The sequence below is a fragment of the Physella acuta genome, unplaced genomic scaffold (genome assembly GCF_028476545.2).
Source record: "Physella acuta isolate Inbredline_101_S28 unplaced genomic scaffold, ASM2847654v3 ptg000998l, whole genome shotgun sequence".
In the NCBI taxonomy this organism is placed as follows: domain Eukaryota; kingdom Metazoa; phylum Mollusca; class Gastropoda; family Physidae; genus Physella; species Physella acuta.
In genome coordinates, this window is record NW_026732515.1 from 2,501 (window position 1) to 28,263 (window position 25,763).

Consider the following 25,763-nt stretch of genomic DNA (forward strand, 5'->3'; position numbering starts at 1 on the left):
ACATGGACTTCCAGGTTCCGGTGCTGCTGATATGGGGGTGCCAGGACGAGGCGCTGAGCGAGGCCATCGCTGACGAGACGGAGAAACAGAACCCGAAGATAACGGTCAAGCGTATCGCGGAGGCTGGGCATTTTGTGCACATGGACACGCCGGAGCGAGTGATTGAAATAATGAGGGAATGGTTGGGTGGATAGGTGGGTTTCAATTTGTTGAAATAATGAGGGAATGGTTGGTGGTTAGGTGAGTTTCATGTTGTTGAAATAATGAGGGAATGGTTGGTGGTTATGTGGGTTTCAAGTTGTTGAAATAATGAGGGAATGGTTGGGTGGCTAGGTGGGTTTCAAGTTGTTGAAATGATGAGGGAATGGTTGGGTGGATAGGTGGGGTTTCAAGTTGTTGAAATAATGAGGGAATGGTTGGGTGGATAGGTGGGGTTTCAAGTTGTTGAAATGATGAGGGAATGGTTGGGTGGATAGGTGGATTTCAAGTTGTTGAAATAATGAGGGAATGGTTGGGTGGATAGGTGGGGTTTCAAGTTGTTGAAATAATGAGGGAATGGTTGGGTGGTTAGGTGGGTTTCAAGTTGAGGAAATATATATTTAAAAAAAATACTTTCATTTTTCAATTTTAAAACAATTGCATTACTTTCACACACCGTTTCGGTGGATACAAAGAGTAAACGGTAAAAGGTGGAGGGGGCTTATGATTTTACCCTTCTCAGAGTCTATATGCTCTTTTGAGGAATTGGTTTTCATTATGTTCATATTTATAAGAGGAAGAAATGATACAATTTTAGGACAATTTCGTATAATTGATAGAAATAAATTGTATTTCAACTTGTTGAAATAATGAAAGAACAATTAAATTTGTGTGTGCGAAAGTATTTCAAGTTATTGAAATAAAAAAAAATGATTGAATGACCAAATGCATGTAATTCAAGTTAATAAAATAAACAGTAAATTGATCAATAGGTAGATGCAAATGCATATCAATCTCAAATTTTATATTTTCTTATAAAATTCTAACCTCTGCAGTGCAGATAGAAAATATGAGTTGCCTACCTTCTTTTATAATAATCCTTATCTCCCTTTAAAAATGATTTTTTTTTTCTTTTGAATTGTGAGCAATTTAAAGTTTTTAGTTATAAAAATAAATTAGCTGAAACTATCAATTATTTTAACAATTTCATTTCATTTCTGTGCAAATATAAGTTTGAAACGAAATCATTTCAGAACGAGATGCTTTTATTTCTAGAGTGCATTAGTTACCTTTAATAACAGCTGAACCGCTAAGCAATAAGTAGTCCTACATGATATATATATATATATATATATATATATATATATATATATATATATATATATATATATATATATTTACAAACGTTAATGATTAATCCAGGTGGGATTAAATCACCATAATCCGCTAATAAACACGCAAGCGAAACAACCCCTGTTCCCAATGTGCAGCAGTCTTGTAAGATTTTGAAGACAACATTTCAAAACGAATGTCAAGCTTTTATAAACTCCAGGCAAAAATAATTACTTAACGTTTCCTAATTATGTTTTCTTTCATAGCAAATGTTTTTTATTTAAGTTTCTAAATTTTTAAACCTTGAGCCGGATGCAGACGGTAACTGCAAGACTTTAAAAAATTGTTTTGAAAAAAGAAAAAAAGAAAAAAAAGGTAAACAAATAACCGTTCATTGCATCCAGGTGTTCGGAAAAGTAATTAGTGCTTCGTGTACTTTTCGGCTATATTTGTTAGATGTTTTTTTTCGTAATATATGTTGTGTTTGTAGGCATCTGTGAGCTGTTTGTATATGGCTTGTGTAGCCTATAGTTTGTATGTAGTTTGTGTTTTGTTTGTAAAAGATTTGATTTCCTGTTTGGGTGCGGTTTGTGTGATTTTTCGTTATGTTTTAAGTAATGACTGTGTGACCATGGGTAATATGCGTGTTTTTTTTTTTTTTTATTTATTTTTTATTTATTTTTTTTTTTTTTTTTTTTTTTTACAGTTTGAGTCAATTAGCGTAGGCTACAGTTTGTAATGTTTTTCGAAATATATGTGTGTACAATTTTGTTTGCGTGATACTAGTGTGCTCTTCTTGTTGATGTTGTTATTTTTTTTTTTTAGCGCCGCTTATGTGAATTTCGTGTATTAATTTACATGATGTTTTAAGGCTTCGTGGTGTTATATCTTCTTACTGATTGTATAGAACTAATATATTTTATATAATCTCATCATCATCTTTTCCTTTATTTTTTGCTCAATACACATTGGGCACATGAAGTAGAGTTCAGCTGTTTCAGAGACCACGGCATATGAAGGGATAGTGTTATGTGTAATCTGCTTGTCATGTATGTGCTTGAGAGGAATGCATATGTGATGTTTATGTGGTTTGTGTAAAGGTTATATGATGTATTTCGTTTATGTATTGTTTATGAGATGCTCATCTGTGGTGTTTTTTTTTAAAAAATGGTTTGTTGTTTGAATGTAATATGTGTGAAGTATAATATCAAGTGTATTTTAAATACGATGTATGTTGGGTTGCGTGTGTGTGTGTGTGTGTGTGTGTGTGTTTGGAGGCGGGGGGGGGGGGGGAAGAAGCGATATCTATGTTGAATTTTTTTTTTCCCTTTTGACGACACAGCAAAGTCTATTGTGTACAAAATTTCCCAGCCCACACCCCCATTGATACGTCTCTCGCCGTTTCAACTTTAAACCACAGCCGGAAATAGGATCAAAGCGTCTGGTCTATCTCACCACCACACCGCCTGCACACCCTTTTTTGTGATTCATATGCACGACTGCCTTAATTACATACCGTGCTAACGACACATTTAAAAAAAAACCCACACAACTTTACCTGGGTTTTAAAAAAGTAGAAGCTGACAGTGAAGAGAGAAAACAAACATGAAGGTGATTCGCTGAGTGGGTAAAGGCGGCGTGACCTAGAATAACGGCCAGTTATGTGTGGAAGGAGTTAGTGCGAGCAGTTTGTTGTAGAGGCTGGCTTGGTGGTGGATACAATGTTCATAATGATAACACCTTATACTAGAAGATCTAGATTTTGTGTATAAAAGGACGTGTGTTGGAATTTACAGGTAAAGAATGTATTGCTGCTTAGTTAATTTTGTGGCTGCATCAAGTTCCACATTGGCCTATATATATATATATATATATATATATATATATATATATATATATATATATATATATATATATATATATATATATATATATATAACTTTATTTATAACTTTATTTATAATTCTGGTTGAGGTCCATTAAGGATAAAGTTACTCAGTCGTACTAGGTTTGTAGATAGATGTCTACCACTATATACATATATATACATACATACATACATATACATACAAATATATATATATATATATATATATATATATATATATATATATATATATATATATATATATATATATATATATATATATATATATATATATATATATATATATATATATATATATATATATATATATATATATATATACAGAGAGAGAGAGATGCTTATTGGTAGGTATATGACCTTACATGAAGTGACAGTGCTTTTTCAACACATTAACACACCACTATGCGTGTGTCGCGGCTCAATAGGTGTCCTTGTTTGTGTCACCACCCGTCCGCTCCACCCGACTTACAAAAGAGTGAACTTTGGCCTTTATGCACACGATATCTGTTTATTTAATCTATGTGCTTAAAAAATACCCCAGCCACACGTGTGTGCTAGAGACGTGTATTCAAAGTATCGGTTACAGACTTTATAAAGCTGCAGCTTAGGGGATAATTTCTTGTGTATGGGATTGTAAGCAGGTTTGTAAATTTGTTTCAATACGACTGTTTCTAAACAGGGAGGTTACTCTGAATTGGCGAAGTGAAACTTGTATGAAATAATACTCAAAACAAAATAATGCTTATTAGTTGTTTGCGCCGGCATAGGTCCCTAATAACTGTCAACTTTGTGTTTGCTATGACTTTTTCTTTCTAACTTGTGATAATTACGCTGGTATAAATTTAATCCCAGTTAAATAATTTTAACAAAAAAAATCATTTAGAATAGTTGCTTGAGCAGTTAAAATTTTTTTTTTTGTTTAGATCTGGTTTAGAAACATTTAACTATCTCTCATAAAGGCAACATTTAGACCTTCAATAGGATGATTGAAGATGCCGAAATCCGATAGTAAACTCTTCCAAAAATAGGGATAGGTTTAGCATTGACATTAACAAGCCATGTGTGTATTCCAGCAAACTACCAGTAACCTAACACCCCCTTTTATTTATTCTTTTATCGGGCTCTGGTATAAATTTTTAAAAAACTAGAACAATATTTACATCGCAGTAAGTACGTTTACGTCAAAAACATTGACTATTACTGATTTAGCTTCTTCCACAAATCAATACACATATGGGGTCGTCCATAAATGACGTTGCACTCGTAGGGGAAAAGGGGGGGGGGGGCGGGTCAGTAATTTTGTGACGGTGTTTGATGAGGGGGAAGGGGGAAGCGGGCGTTCAAATGGCGGGACGTCACACTTATGCTTTAGAAAAAAACAATGTTTGAAAACTAATTTTTAGCCGTTATTTCGCGTTTTAGAAAACCGTTTTAATAAATTGTAATAGGAATTGATTAAAATACTCTATGTTGACAGAGATCAGACAAGGTTTTGAAAAAAAAATATCGTATTTTAGGAGAATTTCAACTGCAAGTTTGAGGGGGATCGTAGGCTGAGGTGTGACGTTATTTTAGGGGAGGGGGGGGAGTCTAGCTTTTTGTGACCATGTGCGACGGAGGGAGGGGGAAGTAAAAATCGTCCAAAAAGTGTGACCTCATTTATGGATGACCCCTATACACATATTTATCCTTGCTCAATACAATCAGGTCATATAATTTTAGTAATTTATTCACATTAACATCATTTACACAATACAAAAAGCTAATATAATTTTAGAAGTTTATTCACATTACCATCATTTACACAATACAATAAGCTAATATAATTTTTGAAGTTCATTCACATTAACATCTTTTACATAGGAATAAGGTAATGGAAGATTTATTCTAGTATACACTACAATATAGATGTATATTTGCTCCAGCATAAACTCCTTAAATGTCTTTACTATTCTGTCTAGTCATCGAATAGTTAAGATAGTGCGTTTGAAGTTGTCGTCCTTTAACGAGAGCGTAACCGTAAATCACATAGATAAAAATAAATTAAAGGCAACAGTGATATATAACATGGCTATATTCCATCCCTGCCCGTATAGTACAATATAACAAAATGACAAGCCAGAGCTACCGCAGCGTGTTATATATAGGTCAAGTTCACGATCTTTAAAATGTTTTTTTTTTTGTTCGTAATTTGTTGAAACTCATCAAAACAAAACCACACGTTCAACCACCATTAATTTATTGCTTTGTGTCATATATAGTGGTCTTGTTATCGTTCGATGAATGTCGGCTGATAAAATATGTGGTTAAGATAAGAAGCAGATAGACGGTGCGAAATTCTAGACAAAAAAAAAATGACTTCACAATGTCTGGTACCCGACTAAAAAAACATGGAACCATGAAAAGTTTCATTACAAACAAAAATAATAATGAAGTTCTTCTATCATTATGGTTTCCTACAAAATGGCACCAACATGTGTTTTTTCTTGTTGACGAGTCGATACATTTGTGTCACGCTGTCATGGTACCTCTGTTTATATTAGTTTTTAAAAGTCAAATTCACTTAATCCTAGCCAGAGTTTCTTCCAGGCATCTCTTTTTTTACCGTCCCCCCCCCCCCCCCCCGAACGAAATGAAATGTATATAATTTTTATAGAAAATATATACTTTTAACAGTGTCCGCCCCCCCGAAGAAAATCTACCGCCCCCCCCCCCCCCCGAAAATTTCAAGTGCCCCCCCCCCCCCCCCCGGAGAAAAAAGTCTGGAACAACACTGATCCTAGCCCTTACTTCTCCATCATATCTAAACTTACCATCTCAACTCAACTAACCTTAGCTCTGATTAAGAAGAAGCTAAAGCTTTGACACTGATAGGTTAGTCAAAATATATCAGAGTAATAGTAGCAGTAGTATGTAACTAGTGGCGAACTTGCAACTTCAACCCTCTGTTGTATTGACCGTTAGATTAACAAGAATACAGGTGTTTTAGATTTTAGTTTATAGGGGGCATACACAGAAAACAGTGTATAGATACATACTTTATGCCTACAGGATCAAGGTTTCTTTCAGACATTTTTCTAAGGTGAGTGTACGGCACTTGAAACTTTCGGGAGGGAGGGCGGAAATAAATTCCCGGGGGAGGGGAAAAGGGGGTCACTTGAAACTTTCGGGAGGAAGGGCGAAAATAAATTCCCGGGGGAGGGGGAAAGGGGGGGCTTTTGAAACTTTCGGAAGGAAGGGCACACTTAAAATCCCGGGGGAGGGGGTACTAATTAACGTAAATATTTTGTTTATAAATTCTATTTCGTACTCCGCCCCCTCACACCCCAAGAGGTGAGTGAAAAAAACTCTGTACAGTATATCGGTAAAACAGTGATACGATTTCCTATCGACAACACAGCACTACAAATTGTCTTATATGAGATGCTGGTAGATAACTTTTCGGTAGCACCAATGCACAAATAGGTCTACTACAAAAGTAGCAACATATTTTAAAACGTGACTTCTTGGGTAAGTAGTAAAGTTCCCTTTTCAGACGTAATGTTTCTTTGACCTCGGCATTTGAAGGGGTAGTGTGGTCAGTACTATGCCCAGCCGCATTTACTTTCCCTAATGTGAGTCAGGTACCCATTAGAGCTGCATGAACCCAGGGACGTCTTTGGACAGAGATCCGAACTCGAGGCTTTCATGTTAGCAGTCAGGCACACTACCACATCGACCCGATTTCTTGAGTACTATAACTTTTTAATTAAAAAAAAAACTAGTACTCGAAGCACCTTTTACACCCTTGTATAAAGCTTCGTTGAGGCGCAATGTTATGACACGTCGTAATCTTCATAGCGTAGATAGATAGAAATAAGACCAGACGGGTAGAGATTAATAAGAAAGGTGTAAACTTGAGTTGGTATTGACGGTAGACGATTTGGTTGGAGGGTATGTGCTCGAATTTAATAAATTATGTGTAGTGTGAGTATGACGTGAGTGTGACGCGACAATGTTAGCGATGACGTAGGACGCAAGACTGAAGAGACAGTTGCTGGTTTAGCCATAGTAGGAAAAGGCCGTGGTTAGATATTTGCGATGTAGATCTAGTATTTCTATTAGTGGTTGATAATTAAAATTCAAGTTAGTTGATTATAAACTTAATTATATTTCACGATCGGACTTGTTGATATCATTTGTACGTCGGAAATAAGAGTGTTCGCGTTCTCATTACATGTTTATAGTTGGAGTAATAGTAAAAGAAGTAATTCATTACGTATCACGCATTCATTACCCTCCACCACAGTAACCCAGCTGATTGATTTCTAGTCCATTAACTACACACTAAACATGAACACAGGAACAATAGGTCATTGTGTGTACTTGTTGTGAACATGTAGCAGGTGCTCTATAGTGTTCTAACCCAGTGTAATCTAAACAGATTTTATATCTTTACAGGTTAGTTAAGTTAATAGTATCGGTCTCTGATTTGAGGCTTGCTATGTTAATACTTCATTATGTATACTTTTGTCCAATGTTATGAGAGGGGCGTGGCAAGTTGATATTATTTATAAGACTAAGGTAAGACATAAACGAAAACTAAGTTAGTCAGATAAATTGTTTTATCTTAAAACCCGCAGCACAAAAACATTCGTCGGCAACATAAACGAAAACTTCAATATAAATATTGGTTCTATCTTAATAATAAACAACACCCCTAAACCCAGAAACATTGGTCGAGACATATCGCGAGAAGTCCTAATGTCAGGAGTACATACGTACAGATTTACGGGCATCTTTCAGTCATTTTGAAACTATAATATCATTAATAAATATCAACAACAAACTAAGCTATCAAAACAGCGTTGTGTATAACATAGAGTAAGCTATAAACCCATAAAATATTGTTAAAATGCTGTATAGAATCATCAGAGTGTAAGTTTATAAACACACAAACACACACACACACACACATATATATATATATATATATATATATATATATATATATATATATATATATATATATATATATATATATATATATATATATATATATATATATATATATATATATATATGTAAGTATATATAAAGCATATATATATATATATATATACATATATATATATATATATATATATATATATATATATATATATATATATATATATAATGTGTGTGTGTTTAAAAAGTACATATTTCCCAGAAGGATGAACAACTTTAGCAATAACACACTTACAAAACACCAAACTAGACCTTGAAAAACGGTACATCTAGAAGCATGATGTGACAAGAATGATAATTCATTTTAGATATATTCTCATTTTACTTGTGCAGAACGTTCGATCGTTAAAAGATGCCGAAGTTCTTCATGTGGTTGATGCTGTGGTTTATGGCCGTGTGGTACGGTTTGAAGGTGCTGTTCAACATTTTAAAAGAATGTTGCCTTGTCGGCTGCAGGAAGGTATTCCACTGGAAGGTGATATCTAGGCCCGCTTGTCTGGATGACCCAACACTGGGGACACATGGGTTTCTTGACTTAAAGGTGTGTTTTTTTTTGTTTATTGGGATTTCTGGGATATTTTGACTTGTTACATAGATATAGCGGGAAGATGAGTGTAGAAGTGTGACATGGCATGTTAATATTCTGTATGATTCTAATGTTTTACAAGATTTAACACGATATCAGCAGGCCCTATATTCCTATGCGAGAATTAGACTTTTTATAACGTTACCTTCCTAAGAAAGAATTATTATTTTTGTATCACTATATCCCTGTACAGGACGTGACATTTGATATCGTTATATTTCTGTCCAACACATGATATATGTGTCTCACTATATCCCTGTACAGGACGTGACATTTGTTATCGTTATATTTCGGTACAACACATGACATTTTTATATCACTATATCCCTATTCAGGACGTGACATTTTTGTATCACTATATCCCTGTACAACACATGATATTTTTGTATCACCATATCCCTATTCAGGACGTGACATTTATGTATCACTATATCCCTATTCAGGACGTGACATTTATGTATCACTATATCCCTATTCAGGACGTGACATTTATGTATCACTATATCCCTATTCAGGACGTGACATTTATGTATCACTATATCCCTATTCAGGACGTGACATTTATGTATCACTATATCCCTGTACAACACATGACATTTATGTATCATTATATATCCTTATTCAGGACGTGACATTTATGTATCACTATATCCCTGTACAACACATGATATTTATGTATCATTATATATCCTTATTCAGGACGTGACATTTATGTATCACTATATCCCTGTACAACACATGACATTTATGTATCATTATATATCCTTATTCAGGACGTGACATTTATGTATCACTATATCCCTGTACAACACATGACATTTATGTATCATTATATATCCTTATTCAGGACGTGACATTTATGTATCACTATATCCCTGTACAACACATGACATTTATGTATCATTATATATCCTTATTCAGGACGTGACATTTATGTATCACTATATCCCTATTCAGGACGTGACATTTATGTATCACTATATCCCTGTACAACACATGACATTTATGTATCATTATATATCCTTATTCAGGACGTGACATTTATGTATCACTATATCCCTGTACAACACATGACATTTATGTATCATTATATATCCTTATTCAGGACGTGACATTTATGTATCACTATATCCCTGTACAACACATGACATTTATGTATCATTATATATCCTTATTCAGGACGTGACATTTATGTATCACTATATCCCTATTCAGGACGTGACCATCCATTACGTGGCCAGTGGACCTGAGGGCGGCCCCTTGATGCTGTTTGTTCACGGTTTTCCTGAGTTCTGGTTTTCATGGCGCCATCAGATCAGAGAATTCCAGAAAGATTACAGGTTGTTTAATGTATTTAAATGACGTCACATTCTTTTTGGCGACTTTATCCCTGGAGGTCACCCTCATTATCGTCGCACCTCACTACAAGTCGCCACGTCTACTTACCCAGCCTTCAGTTGATATCACAATGATCAATCCAACGCCTAAAACAGAGTTGTTCTAAAACTGGTTGTTTTGAAAACCATATTTTAGAATTGTTTTAAAGCCCTAAGTTAGAAGTTTTTGAAAACCCCTTTTCTAAAGTTTTAATAAAATATTCTCAAAATGTTTTGACAGTCTTTTTCTAGAGTTTTAAAACCTCATTCTCAGAGGCGTAGCGACCCTTCCCGGCGCCCGGGGACAAACTTTTCGATTTGCACCCCCCCCTCGAGATTTCGATTTGCACCCCCCCCCTCAAACTTTCAATTTGCACCCCACTCAACCTTTCAATTTATTTTTCCAACCCATTTTGGCGCCCCCTAAGCTCGGCGCCCGGGGACATATGTCCCCCCCGCCCCCCCCCCCTCGCTACGCTACTGCTCATTCTAGAGTTGTTTTAAAACCCTATTCTAGAGCTGTTTAAAACCTCATTCTAGCTCCGTTTTAAAACCCTATTCCAGTGCAGTAAAAACATATTCTGAAGTTGCTTTAAAACCCCATTCTAGAGTTGTTTCAAACCCTATTCATGCGCCATTTAAAAACCCTATTCCAAAGCTATTTAAAAATAATATTCTACTAATGTATAAAATCCCAATTCTAGAGTTGTTTAAAATCCTATTCTAGCTCTATCTAAAAACCCAATTCTAGGGTTGGTTAAAAAACCTATTCTAGAGTTGTTTAAAACCCTATCCTAGTGTTGTTTAAAACCCTACTCTAGCTCTATCTAAAAACCCTATTCTAGAGTTGTTTAAAAAACCTATTCTAGAGTTGTTTAAAAATCCCATTTTAGAGTTGTTTAAAAATACTATTCTAGTACTTTTTCTCGATCTATCTAAAAAACCTTATTCTATAGTTGTTTAAAAACCTTATCCTAGAGTTGTTTAAACCCCTATTCTAGTGTTGTTTAAAAACCCTATTCTAGCTCTATCTAAAAAAAAACCCCTATTCTAGAGTTGTTTAAAGCCCTATTCTAGAGTTGTTTAAAAACCCAATTCCAGAGTTGTTGCCATAGACCAAAGAGGGTACGGGGAATCTTCCAAGCCAAAAGGAAAGAAAGCCTATGTGATGAATGCCTTGGTGTCAGATCTCAAACAGGTCATTGAGGCATTAGGTGAGTCTGTATTGAAAAAAAAACAGTTGGTGTTATTTTATAATTTTGTGTTTATTTCGGTGTCTTTTTTTCCAAATCGTTGGGGTAAATAGTTGAAATTGTTTCATTCTTTTCATTACCAAAGCTTCCCCCCCCCCCCCCAATGTTAAGACTAAATTAGTTTTCAAGTGTTCCTTAGTGACAGGTGTTTACCCTTCAGTGGGCAGATTACAGTTCTAGCAGTTTGAAAAACCTGGAGTTGTCTCACTTTTTTTTAAAAACGATTACATTTTTAAAAAGGAAAGCAAGGGAAGCTACTCATGAAATAAAATATAAATGGAATTGAGAAACCAAGTCTTGATTGTTTGTGCCAAGATAATTGAGTAGATTCAAGTAAATCATTCCGACTGGAATTCACACTTGCGACTTTTTGTTATTTAGCTTTTCCTCTCGTCCACTCGTCTTGTCAGGTGTCGTCCTTCATAAATGGCGCCACACTCCAATGAAAGGAGGGAGCAGTGTTTCTTCCAGACTGTATTCTCCGGAAGGGGGGGGGGAGGAAGGGACTGATAATTTCGGGGGGAGGGGACTGGTAAAAGTATATGTTTTCTATATACATTCAATTTCGTTCGGGGGCGGTAGACTTACTTACGAGGAGATGCCTAGAAGAATCTCTGTGGGGGAGGGGTAGGAATTTAACGGTTACTTTATGTGAAAATGGGGAATGGGAGGGGGGGGGGGGGTGTTAAGAAATTGTGATGTCAAAATTTGGATTTAAACAAAAAAAAAGCAACTTTTCGATTTAAAAGATAAACATTGAAACCTACCTACCATTGAGTGAAATTATAAGATCTTAAACTTACAGCCTCCCTTCCCCATGTTGGTATCTAGTATATGACTATATGTCACTGTATGAGTATATGAGTTTCTTCCAGGCCTCTCTTCCATGCATGTCTACCGCCCCCGGAACGAAATAGAATTTATTTAAATAGTATATACTTTTACCCGTGTCCGCCCCCCCCCCCCCCGGAAATTTTAGTCCCTCCCCCGAAAATTTCAAATCTGCCCCCCCCCCCCCGTCCCCCCGGAGAAAAAACTCTGGAAGAAACACTGTATGAGTATATGTTTACATCCAGGTTACCAGAGCTGCACCCTGGTGGCACACGACTGGGGTGGCGTTGTTGTCTGGCCCTTCGCCAGGCTCCACCCCCAGATGGTGGACAAGCTGATCGTCTTGAATGCCCCGCCTGGTCCAGTCTTCCAGAATGTTCTCAAGAAAAACAAGAAGCAGCTGAAAATGTCTTGGTAAACACGTGGACAATTTTAAATTAGGCTAATTAAGGCTTTAAATGTACATTATCTAGTATAGTGCTTTCCTGATAAATGACCTTTTTTACTTTCCAGTTAAATAATCTTCTGTATGGCCAAGTTGTTAAATAGCCTCACTTAGTACTTTTCAGTTGATTTTCCTTCTCTCTTATTTCCCTTTTTATTGAAACATTGGGTGTCTCCTGGAGTGGTAAATGAGGGTGTCATCCCCCCCTTTTCTCCAAAAATGTAGCTTTTTCGGTTTGGTGTCACCCCTTTAACCTACTGTTTTATTTTTTTTTAACTTGTAAATTTTACAATTTTTCAATGTGGTGTCACCCCCCAACTGGTGTCACCCGACGTGCCTCCTCCCCCACCTCCCGACTAGTGATGCTACTAACTGACGTTCCCTTTCACTTTCCTTATAACTGACCTTCTCTTTTACATTCCTATTTAAATCTCATTTCCCGTAACTTTCCGAATTTGAATACTCAGGTACATGTTTTTCTTCCAACTGCCGTACCTTCCCGAGGTTTGGGCCCGAGTGTGTGACCTGGAGGTGATCGACTGCATGTTTGGTGGGAAACATTCACGCATCAGTGGCTTCCCAGTCATCTACAAAACACCTACGCCATTTACCGAGGAAGAGATTGCGGCCTACAAATATACCTACTGTCAGCCTGGTAAGGTGGTATTTAAAGCAGTGGTATCATTAGGTTGTGTGTTGTTAGATATTGTAAGCAAGGTTGTCCCCCCCTTACCACCACAACTATAGGTATATATATAGGTATATATATATATATATATATATATATATATATATATATATATATATATATATATGTATATATATATCAGGGGCGTAGCGAGGGGGGGGGGGGGGGCGGGGGGTGCGGACCGCACCGGGTGACACCATTTAGGGGGGTGACACCAAGGCAAAAAATAGCAAAATATATAGAGAAAAACTCGAGGGGGGGGGGTGCAAATCGAAAGTTTGAGGGGGGGGGGGTGCAAATCGAAAACTCGAGGGGGGGGGGGTGCAAATCGAAAGTTTGAGGGGGGGTGCAAATCGAAAATTTGAAAGTTTGTCCCTGGGAAGGGTCTCTATGCCTCTGGGGGGGTGACACCATTAAGTGCCGCACCGGGTGACACCCGACCTCGCTACGCCACTGATATATATATATATATGTATATATATATATATATATATATATATATATATATATATATATATATATATATATATGCCTTTACATATACATATATCTAAAGAAACTGGTTTCCTTGAGCCAGATAGCTTTATCTCCATTCTCAAAGATGTTTCCAAAAAGGTTTTACAAATTCTTTTTCTTTAACATTTCTATATTAAATATTTGACAAATTTGTAATTGCTGTGTAATTAAGGTGAGAGATAATGACCTACAAACATTTATGACTTCATACATAACTGTGTATAAATCTAAAAAAAAATAAAAAATTGAACAGCCTGATATAGGCAGGGGGGGGGGGTGGAGAGATCTATATGCATTCGTATATTAATACATACACATATATACATACATATATATGTGCAGGACATTGGTCCCTGGTCATTCCCCCCCCCCCCCCCGCCACACACAAAATAATTTCAGGAAATAATCCCCCCCCCCTACTACAAGGTCATTACAATAAGAAAGTTTAAAGATAATGATAGGGTTAGGTAAGGGTAAATTATTAGTAGGGGAGAAATCAATCTGTGGGTATTGACTTGGGGGTTACTGTCCTATACATTGCCATTTTAGAGTGAACTAATGTCTTCGTCAATGATTGATTCTATTGTTGTTTTATGTCAATCACACAATAGGATCAATAACTGCCCCTATCAACTACTACAGAGCTAGTCTTCAGCTGCCACAGGAGAAGATCAACTATGATCTAGATTACGACATGCCTGTGTTACTTATTTGGGGCTGTCAAGACTTGGCGCTATGCAAGGAGATACCAGAGGAGACAAAGAAAATGAACCCTAAAATTACAGTCAGGTACATAGAGGAGGGTGGACATTTTGTACAGATGGATACACCAGAGCTGGTGAATAGTGCAATTAGAGAATGGCTTCATCGACAGAAATGAAAAGCGTTTTGTGAATAAACTGAAATTGTGATGTAAAAAACAATTTTGTTAGTGGTTAAGTCTTCTGATATGTTAAAACAAACTTATAGAAATCAAAGTAGCTTGTGATATAAAAAAAATATTTTTCATTAATTTAAAATATTCTTGTTATTTAAAAGGTTTTGTGTTTATTTTAGTGTGAGGTGAATTCGTAGGTTTTTCGTCTTTGTCTTAAGGTTAGGATTAAGTTAATATATAGGTATAAATTTGGAGTTAGAATCAGGATTCTATCTTGGTGGATGAGAGGGGGGGGGGGGAATTTTCCAGGGGGGTAATTGACAGGGGGTAATTGCTCCGGTGGGGGGATGTCCGGAGGGGGGGATGTCCGGGGGAGTTTTTTTTTATTGGGTAACTGTTTTTGATATGACCAGCCAAACTTACATCATTCTATGTAACCACGCCCAGATTTTCGCTGACTTCAAGTCTCATTTTTACTTTATGGCAGGTTTGTGAATATTGCACTCGTGCAGTTAAACTGGTAGGCATATACACTTATTGTTGAGATACGTACCTCTGTGCAATTCTACATTTCCTATTCATTTTTAATTCCATTATGAAAAAAACTGTTGTCTCTCCCGTATGCAGCGACTAGGTTCTCAAAATAATTTCATTTTAAAATGAAGGCTTATTAAAGCTTACATATGCTGTCACAGTACCAAATGTACTGAAAAAACACCTTACAACTCACACACAAAGCGTTGATGATGTAGAGTTTTTTGACCATGTCATGAAAAGGGATTGTGTGTTCAGCGTTGTGTCTAGCCGCCTTAACTAAACCCAACGTGAGTCAGGTACATATCACAGCTGGGTGGACTCAGGGACATCCAACAAAAAGTCCAGATCGAGATCGCCCTATAACCCTAGATACACCGCTAGGTATGTGTAATGTTTTCGTCATCAGTCTACTTACCATGGTATTGTTCAGTTATACAAGGTAGTCAACTGCGTGTCCAAACTGACGAAAGCCCTTTGTTGTAGCTAGTAGCAACCTGATAAGGCTAAAACGTTGTAACTAGTAGCAACCTGATAAGGCTAAAACGTTGTAACTAGTAGCAACCTGATAAGGCTAAAACGTTGTAACTAGTAGCAACCTGATGGTGCTAAAACGTTGTAGCTAGTAGCAACCTGATAAGGCTAAAACGTTGTAGCTAGTAGCAACCTGATAAGGCTAAAATGTTGTAGCTAGTAGCAACCCGATAAGGCTAAAACGTTGTAGCTAGTAGCAACCTGATAAGGCTAAAATGTTGTAGCTAGTAGCAACCTGATAAGGCTAAAATGTTGTAGCTAGTAGCAACCTGATAAGGCTAAAATGTTGTAGCTAGTAGCAACCTGATAAGGCTAAAATGTTGTAGCTAGTAGCAACCTGATGGGGCTAAAACGTTGTAGCTAGTAGCAACCTGATAAGACTAAAACGTTGTAGCTAGTAGCAACCTGATAAGGCTAAAACGTTGTAGCTAGTAGCAACATGATAAGGCTAAAACGTTGTAGCTAGTAGCAACCTGATGAGGCTAAAACATCCGAAGGAGTATTCTCAACAACTTCACAAAGTTTCATGGCGATCGGATGAAGAGTGGAGTAATGCATAAAAAACAGACACACAGACATAAATTGCTTTATGTATGTATATATATGTGTATGTGTATGTGTATGTGTATGTGTATGTGTATGTGTATGTGTATGTGTATGTGTATGTGTATGTGTATGTGTATGTGTATGTGTATGTGTATGTGTATGTGTATGTGTATGTGTATGTGTATGTGTATGTGTATGTGTATGTGTATGTGTATGTGTATGTGTATGTGTTTGTGTATGTGTATGTGTATGTGTATGTGTATGTGTATGTGTATGTGTATGTGTATGTGTATGTGTATGTGTATGTGTATGTGTATGTGTATGTGTATGTGTATGTGTATGTGTATGTGTATGTGTATGTATAATGTATAAGGTTCTGACAAAAGTAGGCGTAAGCCCTAAAATTTCTATGATTTTCGTTTTATTTTCAGCGACTGAGCGAATATTACATATCATCTGAGAGACAGGGTATCAACACAAGATGGCGAACTGTTCTGCGATCTCAAGCACTGTTCTTGTCATTATAAAAGACTTGACACATTCACTGGGGACAAGCCTGCAGTGAAGACACACCGTCCCAGGATCGACTCCACTAGAGACTTTCAGAGCGAGGCTTTGAACTTTGAGATTATCCCAGATTTTCGTGTGATCAGGGATCTTAAGGCGGAATTCACTACCTAACTCAACCATATCAATGAATTTGACCGAAACGAACTCTATAGCGAATCCTCATTGAATGTTATCACCAAGTCACAATCTTCACACAAGAAAAAGTGCCGTCAGAGCTGTAGGCCCCTATTGATTTGGAAAAAGCACAACCTCTGCATGTAATGGTGTGCGGAATTGGAGAAGTGACGTGTGGGTGTGATGGAGGGTTGTGTTGATGTGGTAGAGGGATGTGTGGGTGTGGTGGGGTAGGTGATGTGTGAATGATGTGTGGTGGAGGGTGGATGAGGTGAGGTGATGTGTGGATGTAGTGATGTGGTGAGGTGATGTGTGGATGTTGAAAGGTGATGTGTGGATGTTGATGTGGTGAGGTGTGGATGTAGTGATGTGTGCAAGTGTGCATGTAGTGGAGTGATGTGTAGATAGGGTGGAGTGATGTGCAAAAGTGGTGGGGTGATGGGTGGATGTGGTAGGGTGGTGTCGGGAAGCGGGGGGGGGGGTGAGATGGTGAATGAATTTCTCCAAGGCCTGGCTATCATACACAAAAATGTAATGGGACGGATAAACAGCAACCTAATAATAAAATAGGTCTTCTCAGCTGGTTAATTTCTTTGCCATCAGTAGTCGAGCTTTTTGCTTCGTAGATTTTGTTTTGGGGTTTATACGTTTTTTCCCATTTATTTTTTTGGCTGATCGCCAGATGAGGGGCATTTCATGACATGCCCACATTTTATGCCATTTAGAGTGTACCTTTCGTGGCTGACATCGTACGCACCGTTCTCAAGGAGCTGGTTATAACTGGTGGAGGCGTTTACTCTATAAATCGATGTATTTTTTAGAGCTGATTCCGATGATTTACTTCGCTGTCTCATTTTCATTGTCTCCTCATTTTCTTTAACCATGGATGTCTCTGACTGTCTTTTACATTTCATTGGATGTTGATCTCGATGTTTTTGTCTTTCCGTGTGTATCTTTTCAATGTCAGAGTTGGTATCCTCATCTGATTCGTATCTTAAGTCCTCAGTTTCAGCTGTTCTTGACACAAACGACACTGAAAAGAATATTGTGGGTAGAATTTACTTTATCCTTAATTTTTTTCTATATGTAAGGGGAAGTTATACTGAGAACCCGGTTTGTTAGTGGTGGGGATTGTATAGATACTCATCCTACAAGGCATCTGGCCACGGATACACGACGTCATACTAACGGGAGCTAGACATCAGCTTAACCAATAAGCCAGCCTAAGGTCTGCCACTATCAGTGTTTCTTCCAGACTTTATTTCTCTCCGGGGTAAAGGGGTACTTGAAATTTTCGGAGGGGGGGAACATTGTCAAATGTATATACTTTCTATATAAATTCCATTTCGTTCGAAGAGATGCCTGAAAGAAACTCTGGCTACTATCCGAGGCCTATACTGTACCTTTTTTTACTCTCGACCAGAGCCATCCCTCCTGTTATATACCAGTGGGCTACCTCACCAACGTCCAACAGAGGGCGAGTCAGAGGCGTAGCGACCCTTCCCCGCGCCCGGGGACAAACTTTCAATTAGGCGCGCACCCCCCCCCCCCTCATATTTTAAAAAAATATTTATAATACAAAACTGCAGCCAAAGTGAGCTTTTAATTTTTTCCCCAACCCATTTTGGCGCCCCTAGTGTCGGCGCCCAGGGAATATGTACCCCCCCCCCCCCCCCCACACGCTACGGCTCTGGTGCAAGGTGTCTATTAAAAATCAGCGCCTGTCAACGGACGCTAGCCCACGTTTCCAAGTAGGGCTCCGTACCGTCACACGATGTTCGAGATAACGCCCGATCACTATGCACCCACGCGTTTCACACCCGATAATTTTAGACCCCACAAACATCTGCTTTACCTTTTGGTTTTTTATATGTGCATTCTCCCTTTTCAGCCTCCTCCTCTTTCAGACATGCACTAATAAGTTCTTTTAATTTCAGGAGTTGCTCCCTATCCAAACCGGTTATAACCTGGCTTATATCGATCAGTAAGTGTTGTACAGGATGGTGTTTTTTCTTTTGAGATCTGCTTGTTTGTTTGCCGGCGCCGTCGTTTGTTGGCATTGTTAGTGTTGCTAGTGCTATGCTGAGGCCTTCATTTTCTTCTGGATCTAGATCTAGATCCGTACTGCTAGTACTACAGTTTATTAGCTTTGGTTTCATGAACTTTTCGACGTTGGAGGATGAATCGCGTCTTCTAGCCATTTTTTTTCAATATTTTAGTGATTGGGTTTTTTTTTTTCATCGACGAGAAACTTGTTTTTCGATCGCCACGATGTTTGTGTATAAACGTAACTTCCGTTCAAATGAAACCTTAGGATAAAAAAACAATTTAGTGCTACAAATGTTTTTCCCGAAGTCGCTTGTGTACATGTAAGATTGCTTTGGGAATATATCCCTAACTGTAACTATTACCAGGGGGGGGGGGGGTTGTGATAAAGTATTACTGGACGGGGGTAATTACTTGGTGGGGGATGTTTGGGGGGGGGGGGGGGGTGGTAATGTCCTGTTCCCGGGGTGGGGAGGGGGGAGGCTAAGGTTTACTTTTTTGGGGAGAAAAAGGTCTGGCTTTTTGTAACCATTTTTCTTTTACTGATTAAGTCTTGTGATGTGATAACAAATATTAAGCTATTAAAGTAGTTTGTAATATAAAAACTATTTTTGGTGATATAAATTTTATTAATCTTGTCATGTGAAAACAGCTTTTTAATGATTAAAATAGAATTGTGATCAGATTGTATATGTAACTAGCGTACCCGTCCCGCGCGTTGCCGCGGGGGTAGAAAAAGGGTTTCATCTATACGCTACCAATCCTATATTCTTAGATGCGTAACCTTGTTTTCTAAAAAAGAGTTATTTAAATAAAAACAATGCCTGCGCTTGGATCATAAATACCGGGACACGGGTTTACCTACACTACCGCGTGAAAACCTTATGTGTACATTAATCACTCACCAAAATAATCAGGCAGAACACACTTCGGTGACCACCCTTGTGTCAGGGATGTATAGGCGCCACGCACGGCCTCTGGCTCCTTAAAACTAACAGGCGCCATCGTGCCAAATAGCATCCTGTTAACAATTATGCAGATTGCGTCATTCGCAAAAGTGACACAAATGAACAGGATTATTTTCTTTAGCACGTAAAAAAAGTATTTAAAGTATTTTAAACATCAGTGTGACTGATGCAATATGTTAGCGTTACTAATAGTCTATTATTAGATGCTCGATCTCAATTTCTGATTGTTTTTCTAAAAATATATGCTAATTGCATCATTCGCAAAGTGACGAAACTGTTTTTTTTACGGACAAAAAGAAGCACCCCAGTTAATAATCTAACCGTGGTTAGTTTTTCTGATTATCAAATTAAAACGTATTACATGGCCCTCAGCAGCCCATGTGAGCCTTTGGGGGCCGAAACAGACATTTTTATTTGCAGCCAAATCGCACCCTACCAGGGCGCCGGCGGACACGCCTGATTCAATTTAGTTTGCGTTTGTAACGCCACATCCAATCCATTGTCTTTCACGCTGTTTAGACCCAACGTAGTCGCCAAAGCACTCACGGGAAAGACCAGGGCGCCAAATCGCATCCTGCCGGGGAGCCGCCCATGCAAAATTAAATCCCCCCTCCCACCACCACACACCCACCCCTACCCCTCTCCCACCCCAGAAACCTTCTCAGGAGTATTCATCAACTCCCTAAAGTTTTATGCCACCCGGATAAACTGTGTCAAACCATTTTTATATACCGTATATAGAGAAAAAGCGAACCCTCCCGTGGCGCCGCCCTTGCGACATTAAATATGATTTTTTTACAGAATCCTTCCCCAGAGTTTTCTAATGAACTCCCTAAAGTTTGATGGCAATCGGATGAACGCCGTGAAACCGTAATCGAAGTTTATTTTTATATACCGTATATAGAGAAAATTGCACCCTCCTGTGGCGCCGCCCTTGCGAAAATAAAAATGCCTTTTTACAGAACCCTTCCCTGGAGTGTTCTAATCAAGTCCCTGAAGATTGATGGTGTGACCTACTTAGGTCTTTTTGCTTTTTAGTCTCCTGAGTTATGTATTTGTCCTTGGGAGAATTGTCAGTTCACTGGTACGAATCTGTCAACTGAACTCTGTCACATCAGGTGATTGTAATTTTAATCCCTGGCAGAACCTCAACCAATGGTCTTGCGACCGTGAGGATCCTTGACAGATCCTCAACCAATAGTCTTAAGACTTTTGAGTTATTTCCCCTTAATCTGAGTTGTATTTAATCTCGGGTTTTTTCATGTTCAAAGGCAGCCAGATTGACCTTTGGACCAGGAGAGTTGTGCCGGTGGTTATGTGTGCCACTGTTCAGTATTATAATATTGTGTAATGTTTTATCACCTTTGTATAAGGTATTATGTGACAAGTTGTAGTATTTCAACTATTGTGTTCTGGTGTATTATTGCAACTTTTTGATTACTTCGGTGATAGTTTGGTCCTTTATTTGGATTTCTATTGTTGTAGAGGCAATACGTCTCTTCTTGGTTTTTTTGTGGTAATTATGATGCCATTCAGTTGTGTGAAGTATTGATCTGTTTTGGTGTATAATATACTAAGCCACAGCTGTGATATATTGTGATTTTCTCAAACTGTAAGTTGGAGTTTTTGAGTTTATTTATTGTACTCTTAGAGTCTGTACATTTTGAACTTACCTAGTGTCATAATCTTGTACATTTATTAAAAAGGTATTGATAGTTTAAGTCGTGTTGAGTCTCTTCGATTTGTCGTGTTTTACCCCTAGACAGCATTAACGAGCTCACGGCAAGTTGTTGGGATTCCATTAGAGTGACTTCTATCGGTACCATACCAAACGAACCTGGGGTGTCCGCTCCCTCCGCGGCTGTCAAGGAGCGGTCATAACAATGGATATCGGATAAACGTTGTGAGACCGCAATCGACTTTTATTTTTATATACCATATATAAAGAGAAAACAAATCGCGCCCTACAGGGCGAATTTGAAAATGTTTTTAGCGCAGAAACCTCCCCAGGAATATTCTCAACATATTCTCAAAGTTTCATAGCGATCTTGTGAACGGTGTCATTGCAATTCACTGCAATTCACTTTTATAATTTTTTTTTATACCGTATATAGAGAAAAATCGCAACTTCCCGTGGCGCCGCCCTTGCGATATTAAAAATTATTTTTTTACAGAACCCTTCCCTGAATTGCTCTAATCAACCCCCCAAAGTTTGACGACGATTGGATGAACAGTGTGAATCTGCAATCGACTCTTTTTTATATATATACCGTATATAGAGAGAAAACAAATTGCGCCCTACCGGAGGGCCACCCCTGCGAATTTGAAAATGTATTTTAAGTAGAAACCTCCCCAGAAATATTTTCAACATATTCCCAAAGTTTGATCGCGATCGTGTGAACGGTGTCACTGTAATTCACTTTTATTATTTTTATATACCGTATATAGAGAAAAATCGCACCCTCCCGTATCGCCGCCCTTGCGATATTAAAATGATTTTTTTATAGAACCATTCCCTGAATTGCTCTAATCAACTCCCCAAAGTTTGACGGCGATTGGATGAACAGTGTGAATCTGCAATCGACTCTTTTTTTTATATACCGTATATAGAGAGAAAACAAATCGCGCCCTACCGGGGCGCCACCCCTGCGAATTTGAAATTTTTTTTCCGCAGAAACCTCCCCAGGAATATTCTTAACAACTTCCCAAAGTTCGACGGCGATGTGATAAGAGGTGTGGTAATGCATAAAAGAAACTCTCTCACTCACACACACATACATTGCTATATATATATAGATTTGGTATGATTATCTAAAGTCGAACTAATTATTGTGTTTATTTTAACCTCTATTCATTTAAAAATCTTCTCTTGAATTATGCCAACTGTTGCTAACCAAATGTAATTAAAATAGATTTAACCCTAGATGTAAAATAAAAAAACTACACGGTTCCTTAGAAGCCAAATATTATACATAAATAGGGTAATGATAAAGGCTTTAGATACAAGCTTAGCTGATAAAAAATTGTCTAGAGTACATCTTATAACTGTTATTTTATCAATGCTGGTTGCTACATACCTAGGTGCAGGTCATTGGATTTGTATTATCGGCTTTATGCTTGCAATGTGTTTTGAACTATTTATAAACATTTTAATAAAACTTCGTAATTTTATGTAACAATAACCCACTTCTAATTTACTTACTATCTTTATGGACATGTTTATCCTTTAGTCTAAGGTATGGTTTGGCTGGACTTCGAATCGTTCGCTTTAGCCTGTAGGATGTCTCTGAGCCCAACCAGCTCTTATTGGTACCTGGTTCACATTAGAGAATGTAAAAACAACAATCTTTTCCGATGCTGAGGTCACAGAAACAGGTGAAATCTTATTTACCTGCTCTGTTGAAAGCCATTTAGTTCTTACTTCAGTTTTGTGAATCATGTAAATAAACAAAGTCTGCAAACATCTAAAAAACTTCAAATAAAAATAATGCATGCAGTGAAGGCTACTCATCCCATCAAACTTGATTTGTTATGTGTATTTCTATTTTAAACATAATCAGATCCCAATCATTATAACAATGCACAATTTTAATTAAGTGCAGATGTCAAGTAGTAGCCCGTATGTTCAATTGGTGGACATATGTTAAGTGCAGATGTCAAGTTATAGCTCGTATATCCAGATTGTTATGAAAGCAAAATTAGGGTCTTAGTATAATATGCACCGGCTTATATTTTACTTATATTTTAATCTAAACCGTTAAGTTTGCTTACAATGTTTTTGGGGCCATGAATAAACAAACCTATATCTGAATGCAAACTTTTTCATATTTAATCAGTCTTGTATATAACCAACAACATATATCAAAATAATATATAGGAACTGTCAGCCGATTGATACTAAAATAGCTATCAGTTACTTATCAATATCTTAACTTGCAACTATGCAATGTATATTTAATTTTTTAATGCTTTAGAAATATAAGTGTGTATTTTTAGAATATGCTAAGCTTGCGTCTAACTTCTTGATTCAAAAAGCATTTTAGACTCTAGCCCTAAATCTTACTTTGCTCGTAAACCTAGTGTTGAAAAACAATTTTTTTTTTATTCTCACATACACTAAAATCCCTCATTGAGTTCAAAACATTCATGAATGATAGGTTATAATTTTGTTAGAAATCAAATCAATGCTGAATCTTCATTAATGATTTGCTTCAAATCTTTTGACATCAATCCAATATTTGACCTTCATGGGTGATTTGTTTGAATTCTGTAAGACATCAATTCAATAATGGACGCTCATGAAAGATTTAAATATATATATATATATATATATATATATATATATATATATATATATATATATATATATATATATATATATATAAATAAATAAATAAATATCTGACATCGCTTTCGGCTGTTATACGTTGGACAAAGGCTGTGGAATGAAATCCATGAAGAAAAGCAGGCTGAAAAGTCAACGGCCTATATGGCGCATAACGTGTTGACTCGTAATACTTAAAGGGAATTGTGTTGGATTTGGAGGTATAAACGGTGTCAAACCGCAATCGACTTTTACTTTTTATATACCTTATATAGAGAAAAGTTTTTCGCAGAAACCTCACCTTTAGTGTATTAATCAACTCCCCAAAATTTCATGGCGATCGGATGATTGGTGTCAAAAAAATATGCATATGCTTATGTTTACGCATATGTTTACGCATATATTTACGCATATGTTTACGCATATGTTTAAGCATATGTTTACGCATATGTTTACGCATATGTTTACGCATATGTTTACGCATATGTTTACGCATATGTTTACGCATATGTTTACGCATATGTTTACGCATATGTTTACGCATATTTTACGCATATGTTTACGCATATGTTTACGCATATGTTTACGCATATGTCTATGTCTATGTCTATGTCTATGTCTGTGTCTGTGTCTGTGTCTACGTCTACGTCTACGTCTACGTCTACGTCTACGTCTGTGTCTTGTCTGTGTCTGTGTCTGTGTCTTGTCTGTGTCTGTGTCTGCGTGTGCGTGTGCGTCTGCGTCTGTGTAAATGTGTAAATGTGTAATGTGTAAATGTGTAAATGCGTAATGTGTAATGTGTAAATGTGTAAATGTGTAAATGTGTAATGTGTAAATGTGTAATGTGTAAATGTGTAATGTGTAAATGTGTAACGTGTAACGTGTAAAGTGTAACGTGTGACGTGTAACGTGTGACGTGTAACGTGTAAATGTGTAACGTGTAACGTGTAACGTGTAACAAGTGGCGTGTAACGTGTGACGTGTAACAAGTAACGTGTAACGTGTAACGTATAACTTGTAACGTATAACTTGTAACGTATAACGTGTAACGTGTAACGTATAACGTGTAACGTATAATGTATAATGTATAATGTATAATGTATAATGTGTACTGTATAATGTATAATGTATAATGTATAATGTATAATGAATAATGTATAGTGTATAATGTATAATGTATAATGTATATGTATAATGTATAATGTATAATGTATAATGTATAATGTAAATTGTATAATGTATAATGTATAATTTATAATGTATAATGTATAATGTATAATGTATAATGTATAATGTATAATGTATAATGTATAATGTATAATGTATATTGTTTAATGTTCTGACAAAAGTAGGAGTAAGCCCTAGAA

At 37.1% G+C, this 25,763-nt stretch overlaps 3 protein-coding genes across 3 annotated transcripts in view; 2 read left to right on the top strand and 1 right to left on the bottom strand.

The window, feature by feature from the left end:
- The window catches only part of LOC131954440 (epoxide hydrolase 1), a gene marked incomplete at its 5' end in the record, with an annotated part of 846 nt that extends 66 nt beyond the window's left edge, over positions 1 to 780 (top strand). Inside the window, 1 exon segment of the mRNA XM_059318108.1 lies at positions 1 to 780. This exon segment is cut by the window's left edge and continues 66 nt beyond it. Coding sequence (XP_059174091.1) covers positions 1 to 194 — 194 coding nt within the window.
- Positions 781 to 3,700: 2,920 nt separating this feature from the next.
- LOC131954431 (epoxide hydrolase 4-like) lies at positions 3,701 to 14,806 on the top strand. Its single transcript, XM_059318100.1, has 7 exons — positions 3,701 to 3,840; positions 8,522 to 8,729; positions 9,990 to 10,114; positions 11,252 to 11,364; positions 12,480 to 12,648; positions 13,147 to 13,334; positions 14,495 to 14,806. Exons 2-7 carry the CDS (start codon positions 8,541 to 8,543, stop codon positions 14,761 to 14,763), a joined length of 1,053 nt encoding a protein of 350 aa, XP_059174083.1. The 5' UTR covers positions 3,701 to 3,840; positions 8,522 to 8,540; the 3' UTR covers positions 14,764 to 14,806.
- A 1,970-nt stretch (positions 14,807 to 16,776) lies between these two features.
- Positions 16,777 to 19,351, bottom strand: LOC131954433 (uncharacterized). Its single transcript, XM_059318103.1, has 2 exons — positions 18,914 to 19,351; positions 16,777 to 18,091 (listed from the first exon to the last, which is right to left on the bottom strand). The coding sequence occupies exons 1-2, from the start codon at positions 19,257 to 19,259 to the stop codon at positions 17,718 to 17,720; spliced, it is 720 nt and encodes a 239-aa protein (XP_059174086.1). The 5' UTR covers positions 19,260 to 19,351; the 3' UTR covers positions 16,777 to 17,717.
- Between the last annotated feature and the right edge of the window lie 6,412 nt (positions 19,352 to 25,763).

Bases quoted from the DNA above. Each gene is read 5' to 3' on its own strand.
- LOC131954431 (XM_059318100.1), top strand. From the start codon at position 8,541: ATGCCGAAGTTCTTCATGTGGTTGATGCTGTGGTTTATGGCCGTGTGG. The intron at 8,730-9,989 runs GTGTGTTTTTTT...ATCCCTATTCAG, and splicing joins ATGGGTTTCTTGACTTAAAG to GACGTGACCATCCATTACGT. The intron at 13,335-14,494 runs GTAAGGTGGTAT...ATCACACAATAG, and splicing joins ATATACCTACTGTCAGCCTG to GATCAATAACTGCCCCTATC.
- LOC131954433 (XM_059318103.1), bottom strand. From the start codon at position 19,259: ATGGCTAGAAGACGCGATTCATCCTCCAACGTCGAAAAGTTCATGAAA. The intron at 18,092-18,913 runs GTAAAGCAGATG...TATTCTTTTCAG, and splicing joins CACATATAAAAAACCAAAAG to TGTCGTTTGTGTCAAGAACA.